This window comes from Xiphophorus couchianus, chromosome 15 (assembly GCF_001444195.1).
Source record: "Xiphophorus couchianus chromosome 15, X_couchianus-1.0, whole genome shotgun sequence".
In the NCBI taxonomy this organism is placed as follows: domain Eukaryota; kingdom Metazoa; phylum Chordata; class Actinopteri; order Cyprinodontiformes; family Poeciliidae; genus Xiphophorus; species Xiphophorus couchianus.
This window is the reverse complement of record NC_040242.1, coordinates 12732566-12751370: the sequence shown is the minus strand read 5'-3', so window position 1 is coordinate 12751370 and position 18805 is coordinate 12732566. Positions and strand designations below refer to the sequence as shown.

General features: G+C 38.5%; 1 protein-coding gene across 1 annotated transcript in view; it reads right to left on the bottom strand.

Moving 5' to 3' along the window:
* Positions 1-232: 232 nt before the first annotated feature.
* Positions 233-18805, bottom strand: part of xkr6b (XK, Kell blood group complex subunit-related family, member 6b) — a 62571-nt gene continuing 43998 nt past the window's right edge. Inside the window, exons 2-3 of the mRNA XM_028041026.1 lie at positions 8698-8894; positions 233-7781 (exon numbers count right to left, since the gene is read on the bottom strand). Of these exons, the coding sequence (XP_027896827.1) occupies positions 6811-7781; positions 8698-8894 (1168 nt within the window). The 3' untranslated portion in view covers positions 233-6810. The remainder of the gene's footprint in view (positions 7782-8697; positions 8895-18805) is intronic.

The following is an 18805-nucleotide window of genomic DNA, read 5'->3' as shown; positions in this document are numbered from 1 at the left end:
AAAAAAACATCAGTGGGAATATTACTGTAAACATTTTAGAAGAGTGACTTGTGACTTACAGGCTATTATCCTTTATTGATAAATATTTTGTTATGTTTGCTGGGAAAATAGCAGAATGTGTAAATTCAGTTACATTTCATGTAGCTAATACATTATAATCATGCCATTCCTGTTGCTACCTTGACTGGTCAGAAAAAAGAGAGACTAATAGAAAATAAAAACACCACTGGTGTTGTCCACTTTCAAATACTATATTTATTTTTCTCTTCTGGGATGAACAGTCTGATATATGAATCTACAGTAAGGCTTAACATTACATTTTCAGCATAATATTTCTCTTTTCATCTAAAAACCAAAACATACAAAATAACTTTAGCACCATATGTTATTAATAATATTCATATTGTTCCCAAAAATAGGGTGTAAGTACAACACTGGACATCAGTTTTGCTTTTTTTTTTTCTTTTCAAAGAAATGGGGATTCATTAAAACAATTTACTTACATTTTATATTTAACAACAACAAAGAAATCCCTTTGTATATGTTTTTCTCTCACAACATAGGCTGCAATGTTTCCACAATCGTAAGACGCTACATTATGTAGCAGATTTAATGACAAAGTTTTGGAATACCCCAGAAAAATCATATACCCCTCAGGAGTATTCATGGAACACACCAACAAGCTAACACAATCAATAGGTTGGTTAAATATAAACACAGCCAAATTCCCAACACTTTTCAGAACAATTCCAAAAAATCAGCAGCAATATTAAGACATAGTTGCTCTGTCGGAATATCAAATTCATTTTTGAAGAAAATATTACAGCTGATTCTACAATTAGCAAAAGAATAAAAACAAAAATAGATACATACAGATAAAGGACATATAGGTGACAAGAATTTACAACACAGCAATCACGTTCTATATATATATATATATTAACCCAAAGTCCAATGGCAGATGTACACTTGTGCTCCTTTGCTTTTGCTGAAAGGATACACTTTGTCATCTGTTTCATTCTCTCAGAGCAAAAGAATTTAAATCCTAGTGCAGACAGATTTATTGCAAAATAAATCCCCACTGTATGCTGAACTCAATAGAATAAACATTATTCAAGCAGTAAGAAGTGTAGTCTTTTTTTTTTTTTGTGAAGGTTGAGAAATTAAAATGGCACCATTGAGAATTGAGTTCTGCTGTAAACTGTGTGGAGTTGAGGTGCTGGCTGCAGAGCATTCAAAGACTGCAATTTTGTGAGGGTGCAGGCTTTCTCGGTTTCACTGCAAGTGTATGCTCTCAGAAAGCCAAAAAGTGGACCCTGAAGTCCACCTTGGTAGCACCTTTTAAATGTGTGGTTTTTTTTCAGCACCAGGTTATTGACAAAAGATACAGAAGGAACAAAACAAACAAACAAAATCATAATTGCACTGATTTACTATCCCAACATCCTTCCCTTTTGTTAAAAACGATAGTTGTGACTTAAACCAGTCACAACTAGTGACACTACAATGGTCTGCTGCTACACATTAATGAGAAATCAAACTGACTTTTGAGCACTGACATGCTAAATGCTGAGGTTCACCTGACAATGAGACCTAAAATTCATGCTAGGAAGTGGAAGAAAATATGGGTATTTTAAAACAATATAGTAATCTACCTGTTTTATCATAAAAAAAATCCAACACAACACATTTTTTTTACACATTTTGTCATCAACCTCCTCCTATATGTACCACAGGCCTTGTTGTTTTGGCTGGAGGATGCTTTCACGAAACACCAAAAATGCTTGAAGTTCTCTTCTTGGCACAACAAAGTATTCATAACTGCAAGAAATAAGAAGATGTAAAGGCATCAACAAAAGTACTTAACAATCGTTGACCATATTGTTTTCAACATCGTGGCTGGTTTGTGTTGTAAATCGCCATCAAAAACAGTCCAAACGTTATGCTTCAGAGGCAAGTATAAGCTCACAGTTGCCATGTGCGAAATGGTCACAATACAGTGTCTTGCAAAGGTATTCATTCCACTTTTAATTTATGACTTTTGTCCCAACTGGAAACTTAGGAGTATTTAATGGGGATTTTATGAGACAAAGCAATTCAAAGTTGTTCATGTGAAATTCAAGGAAAATAATCTATTGTTTTCCAAATGATTGATGAATAAAGTAAGTAATTCAACTTAATATAATTTAATCTCAGTATAAATCCAAGACTTCTGTGAAGGTTTAAGAGATTTATTGGAAAAAAAACCCACAAAGAAAAGCCAATGAACAAAAGGCGCCATGGAGGCACACCTGAACTTGGTAGGTAAACAGAGCATTAGTCAGAGTGCAGCCCAAAAGCCCACGACCGCTAGAGGAGCTGCACAGATCAACAGCTTAGATGTGAGAATCTGTCAACAAGATAGATTCTGTTAGTCATCCACTTCACAAATCATTGCAGTTTTCTTCAGTTGGGGGAATTAACAAAGTGCTCTGGTTAAAAGAGACCAAATTTGACATGGTGGTGGCATCATCACACTGTGCGGATGTTTTCTGTGGCTGAAGCTCAATACAGGGCAACTGTGAAAGTGAATCTGTTAGAGCTTGCTGGGGTTTCTTACTCCAGTCCTCAAAATCTTCTATCCTGCAACATTTAGATGCATCCCTGCTTCTACACACGTGAATTAAATGAACGGCTTTTTACCAGAACTCGGCAGAGCTAGAAGATGGTGATGAGCCATTTGATTCAGGTGAGTTGGAGAAGGGAGAGGTGTAGGACCTGCAGGATGATAGATCTTGAGGACAAAGTACAGTCAGTGCTAAATAGTCTTGATCAAAGAAGGATTGAGTTAGGTTGGAATAATTACAGTGTAAACCAAAATAAAACTGAAAATCTGTGGCAAAACCTGAAAGTGGAAGCTCCCAGATGCGCGTCAGCCGGTCTAACTAAGTTTGAACTTTTTCACATGGGAGAATGAACAGACATATCAGTCTATTGTTAAAGTTGCCAAAAAGGCTTGCAGAGAAACAAATTGTCTAAAACAGACTGAATCTAAATATCTGAAGAACTTTTTAAAATTGTATTTGTAAATCATTTGAAATGCCATGTTTTCCTTCCATTTTACAATTACACAATACTTTCTGTCGGTCTATCAGATAAAAAAAAAATACAAATACAACTGAGTATATAGTTGGACTTGGGAAAATGTGAAATACTAGAAGAGGTATGGATACATTTGCACAACACTGTAAAAGTCAGCCCGTTTGTTCTTGTTAATCGTCTAGGTGAGTCTAGCATATGGGAAAAACAGAAGAAAGACGCTGGCATCACTGTTTGCGTGCCTGGTTGCCATGGCTGGGTTGAAGCACCCAAGGTAACAAGGCACAACAAGGACTGAGACGAACAAACTTGTTCATATGTTCTTGCTGTGTGCTGCGGCCATCAGGAGTTCTGGCATTGAAAAAGAAAAATCCTGACTGAGATCTCTGAAGAGGATTTTTTCATAAAGTCAGCTATGGTATAATATGTATCATCCTGAATCCTGTTTATTTTTTTCTTTACTGTGAATAAACATCCTTAACTTCCCTGTATCTACCTTAGCTCTTGAGACCTGTGTATATTTTAAAGATAATTGGAAAAATATAAAGAACAAATAAAACCCATATATTATCTGGCTAATCATTGGTTACAGAATGTGGCAGAACGGCGGTTGTTTGTTAGAAATACGTAAAATATACTATATGTTTCATAAAAATTTAGAGTTGTACATTTGCATTATAGTCTTTAAAATGATTTATTTTGCTGTTAATTTTATTTTAATGACACAGTTACACAAGCATAGATAATCTGCATTATACAACAAGCACCAGAAAATGAAATCCAGCCCAGTCTAACATAATCTTGTATGTGGAGCTATGTTAATACTGTTGTACAGCCCATCGCCATCCTTTATCGCCTTATCCCACCTAGACACAGACAGATAGGGGGGAAAATGAGTCACAGTGTATTTGCACCTGATTTGGACATGAGTCCACCTCTGGAAAAGGTCAGCAGTGTTTATTAAGGATGGACTGCCCGCCAGGCAGCCAACTACCACAAAATAGGGCCTTCCTCTAATTTAAAACAACAGTTCTTTTTGAAAGAAAAAGTGCAAACTGTAACTGAGAGGTATATTCCCAGCAGAAGAGGATGAAATATGCAAAGAAAATAAACAATGCAGACCGTAAAGGATATGCCTTGGGATGAGAACTGCATTGAGACACCCCTGAGTCAGCTTGGTCAGTTGTCTTGGTTGTTGGTCCTGAGGAACACCTCTATTGGCTATTTTTTTTTTTTTTATGTTTATTAATCACTCATCTACCTATTAACATGGCTGTTCCTCCACTAAGCAGAGAAACTACTCTAGTTGATATAATGAAAAAATGAAGAACTTAATTGTTTGCATACAGATGTGCATCAATCTGGTGTGCTGGCTGTTTGCTTCACCCTTGTACACCCAACAGTCCTCAATAATGCAGGGCTAAAGGGTGGAAGACCCCAGCCGCACATTGGAGCTTTTAGTCATGGCAGTGTACCTCATTGCAAGTTCTCATGTCAGGATCTCTGTTTGTTAAGCCTCAGCCCTGTTGTTCATTGACCAGAGAGTGTTTTGCAGGAGTGTGCCAAGGCCCTGAACAGTCAGGGAAGAGGGTGGAGCAGCAACCAAGGATGGAGTCAAACATTCGGCAATAGGACGGAACCGTGGGAAAAGTCTATGGACGGACAAGTGAACGCCCACAAACATATGATATCTAATCAGTCCCCTTACAGCATTCTGTCCTCATGTTCTTTTCCATCCCTGGCAAAAAAACCCCTCTTTGACCTTTATCCGGGACTTACAGGGCATCTGCTTTTTACAGTACAATGTTAGCAGGCACACAAGGCCACAGCTATGCCGAACGCCGGTAAGTCAGGAAACAGGGATCTCTGTGTTGTAAAGGGCTCTTGGGAAACCCCTGCTGGGTTTCATCAATACTGTGGTAAAATCATGCCAAACACTACAATGTAAAAGAAAACAAAAAAACACATCATAAATTCAAATGATTCATTGAGTTTATAAATGAAGTGAATTATGAAATGAATTCATTATTATGAATTTTTCAGTAGCCCTCTGCGGAAATTTTAGTCAAGCTCCTTTAACTTAGAAGGCATGGTATTATGTAGACATATATACATACTTTTTCATATATTTCTTTTCTTTTTTTGAGATAGAGGGAGGGTTGTGGTTGTCCCTGGGGGTATCAATAGTGATTCTTAATTGTAATTAAGAACGAAAATTATAACGTTTCTTAACGTTATAATTGCTGCACAGCATGCCAGTAAGATGGCACAGTTTCGCACAGACCCATTCATCTGGGGGTTGGGGTTAGGAACGAGGGGCAGTTAAATTACAAAGACAGTACTTTAAGATTTGGTTTGGCTTTGTTTCAACATGTCAGCTAGTACCAGAGCAGTCACACAGGGTACATACGGTTATTACCTCTTTTAAGGGCACACAGTTGGTGAGGAGTGTACCGTTTAACGCGATAGAATTGAGCTATGTCAAAACAGAAGGTTCTGGAAAATATAAAATGTTCTCAGTTACCATAAATGACGACAATAAAGTTTGATGGCACATAAATATCTCGGATGTGTGTTTTTTAAAGAAGTCTTTGCACCTGTCACTTGATTACTAGAACTACATAAAGAGCATTTTATAACAAAATAGGGAGGTTATACTTTCCAGTATTCAAACGGGAATGGTGGAGGATTCTCTGAAGGATGTCTTTGTACGGCACGCAAACATTTGCATATTAAAATGCATTTATGCCTTTTCACTCTTAATTAACTACCTAAAGACTATCTAAAAAGTCTTTGGAATGCTTATAATGTGTTGTGTGGTAATTAAATTGGAAAATGTGCTTCTTTTCTACAACTTTTTATTTCTAAATGGTTTATTCAAGATTTTGTGCTGATGCTTTGAGTCACACAAGGCAATTTGTTACTGCTCCCTTCCCACTAGAGGGCAGTCTACATTGTAGAAAAATTTTGCTTGCAAAACAAATTGAAGGTCAGTGTGCTTATGAATTTAAACGCATTTTGAATCTAAATAAAAAAAAAAAATACAGTTCACGTGAACAAAAAGGAAAAAATAAAACATATAACAAAGAAGATCTCAGAATTACCTCTTGAAGTATCACCCATGTTGTTTTTAAGCATATTTTATTAATAGGCTAAGGACTTAGTAAACATTATGTGTTTCATATATTTCAGTGAGTTACAAAGAAAATGGCAGTAAATTTAGGGGTATGCAAAGATCTGGCCCCTCTGAGACTCTCCTCCATCATTCCCATAAGGTTTTGCACCAGTCCCATGTCAGAGAGACACACAATATGCCCTTCACAAATATCCACAGGTTGAGTCACCAACACAGTATAACACATAAACACATTTCATAATGAAACATTCATATGTTATCTACACACTCATTTAGAAGCCTCCTATATCAGTATAGAGAGATTTATCTGAGACATATATATCTATATATGTATTATATTTATCAAATAGTATACTGTAACTTTTTCTCTCTGTACTATGTGTGTTTTTTTTTCTCCAAAAATAATTCTGCAACGTTTGTCTGTCAGGTTTTTGGTTGACAAAAAATATGTCCTGGAAAACTGGAAAACTTTCAGATTATCGAGGAGTGATGAAGAGAGCCCGAGAACACATGGAAAGATGCAACATCTGAGGAGAAACAAAATGCGTGTGCATCATCCTGTGTAAAAGGTGAGGATAGAATCATGAACAGGGCCTTCAGAGGGAGGATTCATACTGTAGAAGTTCATAGAGAAGTGGACCATCCCTATACCTGATGCCCGCCGCATTGGGGCTAATAAACTGCAGCACGTTTATGGTCCTGCGCAGTCGCCTATCAACAAAGTGTGCGTCCCAGGCTGGATAGCGTTTTCTGGGCATGTCTATTTTAATAAGCGGGCCCTCAGGCGGGATGGGCCTGCCTGCTGAGTCTACAGGTTCTGTAGACCTCACTTGGAAAACCGGAAGGCATGTGTCTGTAGCTGTTTCGTCTAACCCCATTTGTTCTCCTGCCACGCCTCGTGTAGGGGTAGCCTGGGAGCCTCGAGGCCCAGGTGTGGGAGCCATTGGCTCAGCTTCAGGTGGTAACGGGAGGCCCCATAACAGCTCAGCACAGCAGGAGGAAGCCAACATCCTCATTCGGGGGCCCATGGGGTGTAGGACCCCATAATAGAGAATCATGCAGGCCACACCTGAGGCAAAGCACAGGAAGACGCCACAGATGGCAAAAGAGGCATAGGCGTCAGTGGTGGCTGGGTCGCGGTATGCATACCAAAGTGAGGTCAGGATGGCATTCTCCAGCAACACAACGGTGTAGTAGACCACCATTCTGTACCGCGTCCGGCCCTCACGTACATTGAACCAACAGAAGACATAGACCACGCCCACCACCATGTTAAACAGTACTTCTTCCCATTTGGACATGCAAAAGTCAGTGCCGCCATGGATGACCCAAAAAGCCATGGCGCACCAATGGAGCACCACAAAAATGCCAAAGTAGATGTGGAAAACTGAGGCAAAAAGGGCAAAGGAGAGCACCCGTGAAGAGATGGTGAAAAGGCGCCAGAACAGATGCACCAGGGCACCTCGGTAACTCATGCTTTTCTTGTCATCACGCGAATCGCGGAGGAGCTTGTGGTAAGAGGCTAGCACCCAGGCCAAGGACGTTAGGGAGGACATGGCAGAAAGACCTGAAAGATACACACCCACACACAAGATCAAAACCAGAGAATCACCAATCAAAAAGAGACACACATAAGGACAAATTATATTTGTTAAACATCATAAATAAAAATAAAAAAATAAAAAAAACTTATGTGTATCTCTAAAAGGCTTATAGGTCTTTTAATTTTCAAATTAAAGATTTGGAGCTTTAGCTTTTGAATCTTTGAAGTCTAAAACTTTGCTGCTTTGGTTTAGTGTTCTGTCACATACTTTATTTTTTAATTGTATGACTACCAAAAGAATTCACCTACTGTGAACCTACAAGTCTGAAAACAGTTAAAAGTTTTAACTGTCTTATGGTTTCAAACTGCATTGGTTGTTCTTCCACTCTGAGAAAACAGATTTTATTTTGGCCAAAGCAATCCGTCACATCTTTGAAAGCACTGTTATTACTGAGATCATCACACATCATCCAGTCAACACAATCTCTATTTAGTGGACCAGTTCGGTTTTTCTGTGACATCTATAACGGTGAAGTCAGCAGAATGTCTGAGGAACAACCCTTTGAATGAAAAATGATTGAGGATTTACTGCAGAGCAGCGATATAGAACATTACAGCAAATGTCATGAAGGCATAGGCACCCAATCCACTACGGGTACCACATGCTATGATTGAGTTGCTTTTCTCTGGGAACAGCATTGAATGAGGAGACTGGAGTTGTAAAACCAGGTTCAACGTTGATGAAAGTTGGAAACTAGATAGAACACAGTGTAATTAAAGAGAAACACAGAGAACACATAATCATCTTTTGTCTTGGTTATAAAAGCATCACAGCTCTAAATGGAAACTAAAACTCATATTAGATATATTGTACAAACAAAAAAACATAGCTTGATTTACACAAATATAAAGTTTAAGAGTAATCATAAAATACACGTACACTGCAGCCACTCAGCCTTGTTGCTCTGGATCATGATGCAGAGCTGCAGCACCAACTGAGGGGCGCTCTCTAAGAAGGTCTCCAGCAGTCGCAGCATGTTGACATCAGCATACTCGTACATCATAGCCCAATAAAAGCGCCTCTGGTTCTCCTTCTGCCGGTGACTTTGTATCCCAAGATACATAGTGCGAATGTACCTAAAAAGAAAGAAATGGTCTAAAATTAGGCTTCTGTGCTTTTTAACCACAAACACTTTCCAAAATTACCACATAACCGAGCGCCATAAGTGGTGTGATATACTTTCTATGAGCACTTGTCTGAGTTTTCCCGTCTTTGGGAGGTATTCCTAGCAACAAGTTCAACATATAGTAGTAAAATTCACGTATGTTAACAGGAATTTAATTACATCGGAAGAATATGTAACAAAGAGAATTACTCCTTTATGACAAAATTGATGTTAATTATCACAAGATGCTCTAATAAAGATTTATTAAAGGTAGAAAAAGAAGAAAAATAAAAATGTCATTGTAAACAGTTGAGAAAATAGGGAAAAATAAATAGTGTGTATGTGTCCATGTATATTTCTTTAAAATGATTTTGATCCTACGATTAAAGGCAGTTCACCCAAATATCTGTGGCATTTGATAAAATCACGAGTTTCAAATTTGATAAAACTAATTAAAATAATAATATAATTGATCTGATAGTTATTACATATTTTGTAATCTCATGCAGGCCTATCAACGTGGTTTAAATGAAAACTTCTTTGTATTCTTCAAACAGTGACTGTTCAGACTGCTTTCTTGAGACTGTAAAAGACTGAAACATAAATGGCTGAAGTTGGCCAAAAATATTTTAGAGCTACTTGTGCAACTAAAAAAAACCCAATAAGCTTAATTTCCCTGTTCTGTCCTGTGAATAAAAAGGCAAACCAGCAAATTAATTTTCTTTTTCTTCCACAATACTCTCATTTTAGAACAGCAGTGAGGGGAAAAAAACACTTAGAAGCTAATTAAAACCTCAGTCACATCCTTTCAGTATTCATAAACTTGTTTCAGGATTAACAGCCACCTTGTGTATTATCTATTTTACCACCTTTTGATGTTTAATTGAGAGGTCATGAAGCAGAGTGCACACAGCTAATAGTATCACACTACTGGTGTAATTAAAATCCAACAATTTCTTCTTTTTATGTTAGAAGATAATCACAAAGCTTGTTGTGTGTGGCTAACAATCAGTTTAATGTATTGTGCGTGGTTAAAGCTAATTAAGATTATTATCCTCTTTGGGTGTGGAGTAAACTTTAAATTGAAGGATTCAAAAAGCGCCACATCCAGGGAATTAAAATTGAAACAGAAATGCAGCAGCGTCATGGCAAGCTCAACCCCCAATGTATCAAGCACATTTTTAGCTTCTCAAACACAGTGACAAAACTCTGGATGTGCAGAGAAAAAAATAAATTAAAATCAGAGTGACAGCTCTCATGCTTTGTAGTTATCTTAGCACTGACTTCAGCTAATGCACATTGGTTTGTAGCTGCAGGGTTTATGTGCCTGAGCTGGTAGAGTAGCCAAATAAATCCAACTCTTGATGTGAAGGCAGTCAACCGATGACAATAGAGCAGCAAGGACAGAAATAGGCCAGAAAGCAGCAGTCCACCTTTAAATTGGCAGAGGATCTAAATTCTGCACCTAAAGGCGAGACACAAGTTCCCCATGGGAACTAAAAGAAAGCCAAAATGCTTATGAGTGGTTTAATTCTATACATCTTCAGATATTAGATTTCTATTAGATGAAGAGTGTAGGACACCGAAGCGCTCTTTATTTTCCCCTCTGTCACAAAATATTTATAGCATTTTCCTGCATAAATAGGAAACCTTTTACATGTTTTGGGGGCAACCAGCTTCCAGAAATGTTAGTAATAACCAAGTGAATCAATCAACTTGTGCACACGGTAACATAAAACTGGAGTAACAAAAATGGGTATGGCACAAAGAATACCCACAATTCTCAAGTTTTGCCTGCCAATGCAGGATATGATTTTCACGAAGACTTTTCAACAAATCTCTTTGCTCCTCAATCAATATTTCAAATAAGGCCATTAAGAATGGATTGACGTTTCATATGGAATGAAATTTAAGAGCAATGTCCTGTCTTAGGAAAGCTGATATGATGAAGAACGCAGCAGGACAAGATGGAAAAAAAAAATGTTTTTTGGGGATCAATAGTTTCAGGCAATTTAAGATGCACCAATTTGTTCAGAGGTGAAATCTGGCATTCCAAGACATTTTCAGACAGATTGGTAAATGTAAAATGGAACAAGAGAACTCCATTTCCCCACCAATGTCCTGCCATAAACAAAATCTTTGTTTATACCAAGGAATTTCAGAGACCTTTCCATGAACTCTCACTGCTCTGTAAGGTTTCTAGTAAAACCAGTGTATCTTCACAACTTCCAAAGCTGTATTACTTTAAAAAAAAAAAAACTATTCCTCAGCCATGTTTGTAGCTCTTTTTGTCATGAATTGGTGGTGAGAGGTGGTGAGGCAGACGCTGTAGACCCAGGTAAGATGAATAAATGATTTTAATAACGAAAACACAGTCCAAGCAACGGGCAGCACGGCCGAGCGGAAGCCAGGGCTCGACGCCGGTAGCCACCGTTAACACGAATGGACAACTCGAAGGACTGAACGCACATTAGACAAGGACCCGACGGAGACGCAGAGACACAGGTGACACTAAATACACACGGGGTAATTAGGGAACGAGAAACACCTGGGGGTAATCGAGGGGAGAACAGGACAACACGGAGACACAGAGACACCGAAAACTCGAAATTAACACACAGAAAACACAGAACATGACACTTTTAAGCAGATATGACTTACAGATTCTACATGAATGAAGGTCTCTCTGTGGATCTACAAGGAAAAGCCAATTAGGAGTTCATTCCTTCTAATGACTTTCAGGATGTTTATTCTGGAAACGTTTTGCACAGCCTGTAATCTTTCTTACTGAAAAATCGTACTATGACTTTATTAAAACGAGTTACTCCATGTTTCATGTGCTTTTTCATCTACCTTAAAATTAAACCAAGGAGGACTCTGGCTAGTTGTACAAGAGCCTTATATGAAAACCGGCTTTAAGTGAAATGTACATTGCAAAACAGAATGTGCTGACACATTCAAACCTCATGTTATTCATTTTTAAAACGAAACCACTGGTTACGAGGTTGTCCTTTTACAGTATTCTTCTCTAATCATTAAAACCATTATAAGGCACTTTACTCACAAACCAGGCACAAATTATCTATGCCCTTTAAGGTTTTTATATAAAGCCCTGGTGTCACACAAAAATACAAAACTAAATAAAGTACAAGAATACAATTCGTAGAAAATTCCTTGATGTGCAGCTTTACATCTGCTCTGTGTATTTGTACAGTCTCCACTTAACCTTGCAAAGCTACCTATCAATCTTATCAGTCTGTGGATTCACATTAGAGTGGCTGGTTGAATAAGGCTCTATTTATTTTGTCATTTCAGTTCATTCCCAATTTCTTCTCAGCTTCAAGAAATTTTCACTTGGCTGATGACAGTTTACGTGGCCAGCGCTATCCAGTAAACTTCAGTGACAAAAGAAATAGCAACGTCTGAGTATGACGTTATTGTAGAATTACTGCACAGGTCTCTTTAGACATTTTTTTGACAGATGCACAATAAAACAATGTATCATTTAAGGTTGTCCCAGGGTTTGCTAGCCATGTTTCAGGTTAGCAACTGGAAATAACTCACTTGGCATACAGTCAGATCAGCTTTAGAGGTTAAACTGCTGGAACTGGAGCTGCTGTACTGACACATCTGCAGGAAAATTGTTTTTCAAGACTTTCAGCTGTTCAACCAAAGGTGCAGATACATACTAAAAATGTCAGGGAACATAAGAACAGCTAATTGTTTACTGGATCTTTTTTTTTTGCTGTGGGTTTACTATAGAATTTTATACTATCTGAGCAGTGTTGCTTCTTTTTTGTTCTCACATACACAAACACTGAAAAGGAATGGATGTCTTCTATTTGTTTTGCCTGTTGGATTACACATTTCACAGTTATTAATATAACTTCCACTGCACTGTTTGTGTGACATTTCACTCAATAAAAGAAACTACAGGAAGTCTTTATGGTTGCATTATGAGCTGCCTGCACCGAGTCACCAATAGGCTATGTGGTTTTGCTATCAATTAACCACATTGTAAAACCATATTGTAAAACACTGACAAACTTAGTGTCATGAGTGTTTTTGAAGTTAGTGCACAAAATGACTGCATTGATTAGAGAGTGCATGAATGAGGAGTTTTGGTGTTGTCTAGATCAGCAGTCTTCACAAATACCATCCACTTAATGCACGGTTATGAAAACAGGTATACCATGCAATGAGGTTGCAAAAATCAAACAGTGATTACATGACTTTCCGTTTAATGACTGCACTTTTGTCATTGCTAATACCAGTGGCTCTTTTTACATCGGATTTATTGCATAGACATGAGTTTTTCAGATGCGTGTACACCCACTTAAACAAGTCGATTAAATTCATTTCAGTCTGCCAGCAGAATGTTTACCCTGAGGGCGCTATGTTGGGCTCAACACACACTTGCAGAGCTAAATTTACATCCAGTCACTTTGAAATTACATTGCACACCACAGGATGTGATAGGCCATGGTTTCTGATAAGCACAACAATGAGATAATAAGACTAATGGAGTTTTATTTCCTTTTAGGAGAGCACAGACGTATGGAAAGGAAGTTGCCAAAGGAAGATTGGTAGAATCAGACAGCCTCTCCATTTTTTTGATGTGTCTAGTTTTTTAGACCCGAGACATACTGTACATTAGGGGAACATGTGTTTCCTGAAATCAAAAGCCATGCCTGGTGTGAGCTTTTTGTATCATAGCATATGCCTGAGCCCATGCACCTGGGTCACTGCTCACTAATCATGGATGGTCAGGCTGAAAAAGTAACAAAATCTGCATATTGATTTGTCTACACTTTTATACAGTGTAATAGGCATCAATGGTTGCAATCCCCAAATCACTTCTGACTAAAAACAACTCAAACACCCATTATACATCAACCAAGATACCTCTTGATGAATCCCAAGATTTTAGAGAAAATATTCTGTGGACGGAACAAAACAACCTTGGAACTGCTGACATGTCCTTCCCATTGCAAGTGGCATAAAGCTAAAACAGCATTTTATAAAAGAACTTCATACTGAACATGTCAAAAATGGTGGTGGTAATGTGATGGTTTGGATCTGCTGTAGCATTTAGATTGGTCCTAAAACATCCAAATTATTTAGAATGGCTACAACTGTTTCTTTCTCCAAATTGTGTTAAGGAAAGGCCCCTGGCTGCAGTCTGTAGCAGTACTGGAATGTGGGTGTTTTGCTTATGTGTGCTGGATACTGGAGTTGTCTTCAACTGTGGTCAATGGTTGTCTCTTTTTGATGCACAATTTCAAACCATTAATATTGGTGCAATCAGTATTACATCCTCGTTTTTAGGCTTTGAATCTGAGAAGATGACACCCAGGGTTTAATGATGAGTTGACAAAAAAACAAAATCACAACAGTTTTTTTCAGGCGTTAAATGCTCTTTGTGAAGTTGGCCATGTTTACCATCTGCTGCCATTTTCTGCAAAAAAAGAGTTTGAGGAAACATTCAGATAGCTATGCAAACTTTGACTTTGGTTAGCCAGATTGATTTTCCTATATCTCATGTAGTCACATTGACATGTGCTGCGTGGTGGAGCAGTCATAATTAGGACAAGTTATTTTCCCACAGCATTTGCACTCTTGAACTCCTATTTATTATTTTATTTACAGTTTAATCTCACCGTACTTGACATTTTGAGTATTTTTTGCGGTTTTCCTTTTTCTCTGTACCGAAAATATAATTGCTTGAAGTAGCAGTTCAGTAGTCCAAATCTCCCAGTAAAATAGTTCCCTAGAATAAGGTCCAGAACAGAGACCAGTCTTGAAATAAATGGAAAAAGAGGATGATAAAAAGTCTTCACAAAGTAATGTACAAATAAATACAATTCTACTTGAAATTTTATTAATTTTAATTACATTAAAACAAAACTCATGTCCATGTACATAGATATGACATATTTTGTTTGTTGTTATGATCAGGAACATATTTAGTTTGCTCTTTTTTATTCTTTGCGAATTTGTTGTGTATTTTGTGATATGCAATAAATATGAAAGTTTATTCTAAATAAACATATAAAATTAAATAATACTGTCCTGTTTGGAGAAAAAATAATTGCTTGGATTAATGGAATAAACAAAAAAAATTGGCTGGTAGATTAATGAATAAATAGTTCCACATAGCGGTGTTAATGTGTCCATTTTGTGCCTGATAAAACATTATGCTTACAGGTTCCTGATTTCAAAACAAAGTAAATAAATAAATAAAAGACTGGGATGGTTAAACATTAAGGGTTTTGGGGCTGTCAGAAAAATCTGAGCTCACTCCATCACATTTCAACACTGCGCCGCTTTTCTTAACAAGGATATCACACACATCCCGGGATTGTGATGTACACTGTTAAAGCTCCCACTGTGAATTTTCAGATGTAGTAACACAAATAGCTTCAGAAAAAAACAAGCACACACACAGACACACACACACACACACACACACACGAGTACAGACAACACACATGAATGCTCAAGCATACTTGTCAGCGCTGAAGGTAATAAGGGATTTCCCTCCTGTTCCAAAAACACATCTGTCAGATGAAACTCTCTCTGTGTTCAATTCCTCTCCTTCCACACACTCACGCAGACACGCACTCCACTTACGCTGTGGTTTTTGATGCTTTTCTCCCCCCACCCCCGCCTCTTCCCTTTAAGCTCCATAGCTCCTCCACAGGGCTCCTCATGAATTATTTGTGGCAAGATCATAGCAATCACTCATGGCTCGTTAGGCAGCGTACGCATGGCCTAACAGCTCGATGCGGTGCCAGGGTCATCTTCCAGGCACAACCGTCTGCCATTTCTGTTGAGAAGTGGGCAACCATTAACCTCCTGCCCCGCACCTCCACCACCATAAACTGACTAACTAAAGATAAGACATCTGTTGTGAGGCGCTGACACAGAAACGCAGCCGCAATATCAACGTTTGCATGAGTAGACATCTTGACCTCGGCATCTGAGAGGCAGAGAGAGACATCTGGAATGACAAACGCGGACCATGTGGACAACTTGGCCACGTTGTTCCTCGAGCTCCTCTAGAGTCACTGACCGGTGAATCATCCAAGCACTCTAACACTAATCCCTTGAGTAGGTGGCTAGATGGCTCACACACTCACGCCACTCTGCCATGTTCAGCAGCATCTGTCTCCTAAGTCATGATCGTGGGAAAGCTGAGTAGCTCAGGCTGTGCTCCTCGGGAAGATCCCAAGCACCGCTAAGGCAGAATGAGAGTTTTGTAGCAGGTGGAATGTGATGAAACATTAAACGTAGGGGTGGGCATGTAATATATTAAATGCCAGAGAGGCTATGAGAAAGTAAGCATGTGTGTGTGTTTCTGTGTAAAGATGGAGGCTGTACCAGATTCAGTGAATCATGCCCTGAGTCACTCTGAGGGACGCATGTCGACTCTTAATGAAGTTTAAACCTCCTTTATCAGGAAAATGTACTTTTCTGGCCATATTTCACTGATATATGCCACCTAAAACAGAAATCAATATCTTTGATTATTTGTGGGTCTTTTTAATTGATAATAGCCAAAATCTCCCTGTTTTCTTCTTTTAGTAATTTCTAAACTTAAGTATGAAAATGTCATGATTTACGGTGAAGAGGTGATGAGGATGATGCTGAGGACCCAGGTTGGAGTGAAACAATTATGATTTTAATGATGAAATGAGTATAAGTCCAAACATCCAGGCAGCACAGATTGAGTAGAAGGCTGAGGCTCAAAACTGGTAGTAACTGGAAAACAAGAGACGTCTGACAACAGACTAGACACAACAAAACAAGGACCCAACACAGGTGGGTTTAAATAGACAGGGACAATCAGGGGAAACAAGAGACAGGTGTAACCAATAAAGGGGCAGAGGGACAACACAGAGACTCCACAGAACACAGAAACCTAAATAAACACACAGAAAAACTCAAATCCTCACAGAAAATGTAAATTATGTGTTCCGCCAAATAAGCCCATTTGCCCAATGTGAGTTATTTGAATGTATTGTCTTTTATAATGTATTGGAATGGTGTTGCTAGTTAAACCACAATTGGGAACATGCAAAATGCTGGTCAGCAAATAAACAAAGGCATCGATTGTCTAGATCAACATAAAGTCCTTTATAATGAAATAAAATAAAAAACATGATCTTTCTTCCCCCACACATTGTATAATTGTTGTTTCACAAATTCCTGTCTCACATCCTGTCAGAAACAAACATGTTAGTAGAATTAAAAAAATTTAAAAAATCTTTGAACACCGTGATACTTTCACTGAAGGTTATCACACTGCTGGTTTCTCATTTTGGCCCATGCCTACACAGGGCTCAAGGCAATTGCTGACCTTTGCCTAATGGTGAAGTCCAACCCTGAATGTCAATTCTCAGCAGAATGAAGTGAGTACTGCTGATGTATGGATTAGGGAAGCACAGGAAACATATTTAATACTCTTCTCCTATGCAGTATTTTATTTACAACATTCAAACTGAGTAGGTGTGCGAAGCTGTCAGCTCTAGTTCTAACTATTGATCTTACTGTTACAGGGGCAAAGGTTACTGTCGCTCCGAGAACAGAGATGGCACCAGTCGACACCCACAACCTTTAATGAGTGGGTAGTACATGATTTTTGAAAGGGAACATAATCTTTTTTTTCAACTATGATGAGATGACCAGGATGGATGCAAAGACAAAAGGGAAGCTGGCTGGGATCCACCATCTTGTTTAAAGGCATTAATGTTAACTGCCTCAAAAATGGCATGGTTTTTTTTTTCCCAGTCAAAACAGTGTCAAAGATAGGTAAGAAGGTAACTTGTGTTTTCAAAAGTACAAATATTTCTGTGATTCTTTCTTTCCTGGACCACGTCATGGGTTAAGGTAGCACAGCAAAGCTTCAACTTACACAGCAATCCACTATCACTGTGTTTTTATCCTCCTTATGTTGGTAAAAAGCCCTGGAATAAAGGCAGACTGAGTGAAAAACCCTATACCTGCAGGCAAGTCAGATACACTCACAGAGAAACACACAGCGTCCTGTGACCAGCACCTTTGGGCGATAACTACAGAGAGGGTGGCTGGAATGTTGAACAGAGACCGAGCTGACAGGAAGCAAACAGAGAGATGAGGAGCGGCAGCCCGAGATGAAGTTGCAGTTGTCAGTGAGGCTCCGCCTTGTCAGTTTTATGAGTTTGCAGTAGTTAACCAGCTCTGGCAGCTTGAATAAATATTAGCTCTGTAAAATGACAGGTCTTGCAGTTGCTGTTTTGGCTTATTTTCAATTTGAAATGGATGTTGTGCAATTGGATTTCTATCGATTCTATCAAGTGATGGTCTGTGTAAATATTTATCAAATTGAATGGCCATTCAGGTTTAGTATAGGTTTTTTTCTTTTTTATTTGTTGAACAAATTGAAATATATGCTGCATATCAAAGACAAATTCAATCAGTGAATCTGTGTTTATTTCTTAAATACCCTTTCTCACGGAGACTTAGTTACATTTTCTACCCGGTCACTGGAAATTAAAGGCAATTAATTATTAAGGCCATAAATCACTCCATCGATTACATTTTGACATAAAGGTGTCTATATAGTCTCTCTAGCAACAGTCCACAGTCCCCAACTCACTGAACCGAGGTCACATGATCTCTGTGATCACAGAGAAGAGAAGCGTGGGGAGGAAGAGGTGACAAAGGTTCCCCTGCTTTCAGATGGAGGTGATTCATGCCACAGATTCCTGTTGATGCAAGATAAGGCCGAGTCAGTTTTCCATTGGACAATTAAAGCAGCACATGGATTAGAATCTGTGGATTTTGGTATTAGTTTCCAAGAGAGGACTGTTGCCTTACCGTTAAAATAGAGGGTATTGA